The following is a 2,129-nucleotide window of genomic DNA, read 5'->3' on the forward strand; positions in this document are numbered from 1 at the left end:
GAATCACGACAGATAACGCAAGTTTATGGCTTTTATGACGAGTGCTTGCGCAAATACGGCAGTATAACAGTATGGCGATATTGCACAGAGATATTTGACTATTTATCGTTATCTGCCATTATTGACGGCAAGATCTTTTGTGTTCATGGTGGATTGTCGCCTAGTATTCAGACATTAGATCAAATCCGGACTATTGACAGAAAGCAAGAAGTGAGTTTGTTTTATTACTTTTTGTTCACTATATATAGTTTTTTTGTAACAACAGTCGAATGGGACTAAATGTTTTTACTTTTGCAGTAACCTATTGAAGTAACAGTTTTAATATATTTGTTTCATTACATCAGTCTCCCTCCCTCTCCCCCTCCCCCTCATGTTGTTGGATACGGTTTAATGTTTCCAAACTGATTTCATTATAATTGCTATCTTTATGGAAAGAGATTGTAAGCTTCTTGCCCAGACTCTATGAAGAATTGGATTTGCTTTTCCTTTAACATATTTACTGTTACTGTTTGGAGGTTTCTGTCCTTGAAGGAACTGCATGATATTGGGATTTGTTTATTCTTAGTTTTCGTGAGATATATGTTTTGATCAGAGAGGAATATTTTTTCACTCGAAATTCCTAGTGTTATAGGGGGAAGGGAGATCAATAAGTTTGTGTATCAGACCTAGATCTTTTGCTTGATCAACAGATTGCTCTAACACCGAGTTTTATCCAACACACCCTTACAGTTTTAATATTAAAAATTAAATTTTTATTATTTTTATAAAGGTGATAAAATTTCAAAGTGTTAAGTTCTGACTTAATGATGCAGGTTCCTCATGATGGGCCGATGTGTGATTTGCTATGGTCAGATCCCGAGGATACCCAAGGCTGGGGTGTGTCGCCGCGCGGTGCCGGTTATCTCTTCGGTAGCGATGTGGTAGCGCAGTTCAACTCTGCCAACGATATCGATATGATATGTCGAGCCCATCAGTTAGTAATGGAAGGCTACAAGTGGCATTTTAACGAGACTGTATTGACCGTCTGGTCTGCGCCAAATTATTGTTACAGGCACGTAGCATTTGCACTCGTAGTCTTTTTCTCTGGTAAAACTGTGTACATTGTATGATTATTCAATTATTTGTATTCAATCAATGTGTATCTACGTGTATACAGTGATCTATAAAACTGATCAAATATAGTACACAATTATCTATGATTAACTGATTCGAAGAAGGCACTTGACGAACATGGCCTTTCGATATCGATGTAACATACAAACAAATGTATGTAATTGCGAACATTTAGATATTTAAATCTATATTGTTTTTTTTTTTTTAATTGCAGATGTGGCAACGTAGCCGCAATATTGGAACTGAATGAACATCTGCAGAGAGACTTTACGATATTTGAAGCGGCGCCGCAGGAAAGCCGCGGAATACCCAGCAAGAAGCCACAAGCGGATTACTTTTTATAAATGAGCCGTTATAGAGTACAAAAGAGAAACCATCAGAATCGCGTCAGATCCATTTGGGGAATTTGCTTCTTCTCTTTCTCTTTTTCTCTCTCTCTCTCCCTCTTTCTCTCTCAGATCAGGTTACGTTGATTGTGAAGAAGAGCAACTAAAGAGCGACTGATTGTGAAGAAGATAATTTGCTATTATTTTTTACGGCGTCATGATTTTTATGATTACGTTGGATCGTTTATCGCACATTTGGACGGAATTGCGACAGTATGCTTGTAAGGAACCGATGTAAAATAAAATAAAACTCCGATTTAAGCTGACGTGATGTGTAATCTCGTACAATTTAAATAAATAAAAAAAAAAAGATTATGTGGAAAATAGTTGAAAGAATGGAAATTCAGACTTTTATCTCAGCGGAGAATCGCAATAAATTGTTCATTAAATAAATAACTTTGTTTCTAACAATTTACACCGAGTTACTAAATCCTCAATCGCGTTTGTCGACAAACATAATTCTCGCTTCGTGCAAGATTTTAGAGATGCCGCATGTCGGACGCGAAAAATACACGAGTGGACCATTTCGGCGATCGCCAATCGCGTTCGTCGACGCGGCACCGGCGCCCCGAGCCCGCGGCCAATCGCGTTCCGCTGCCGGTCGCGTGAGGGTGCAGTCCCACGTAGCGA

General features: G+C 38.6%; 1 protein-coding gene across 1 annotated transcript; it reads left to right on the plus strand.

Annotated features, from left to right (window-relative positions):
• Positions 1 to 6: 6 nt before the first annotated feature.
• On the plus strand, positions 7 to 1,797 carry LOC112452228 (serine/threonine-protein phosphatase 4 catalytic subunit; the record flags this gene model as incomplete). The annotated part of the gene is made up of 3 exons (XM_025012342.1): positions 7 to 210; positions 813 to 1,051; positions 1,328 to 1,797. Coding segments are annotated over 3 exons (573 nt in total), but the record flags the coding sequence as incomplete, so codon positions are not given.
• Positions 1,798 to 2,129: the final 332 nt, after the last annotated feature.

Source organism: Temnothorax curvispinosus, unplaced genomic scaffold, assembly GCF_003070985.1.
Source record: "Temnothorax curvispinosus isolate PA1 unplaced genomic scaffold, ASM307098v1 QBEX01003071.1, whole genome shotgun sequence".
NCBI classification, from domain to species: domain Eukaryota; kingdom Metazoa; phylum Arthropoda; class Insecta; order Hymenoptera; family Formicidae; genus Temnothorax; species Temnothorax curvispinosus.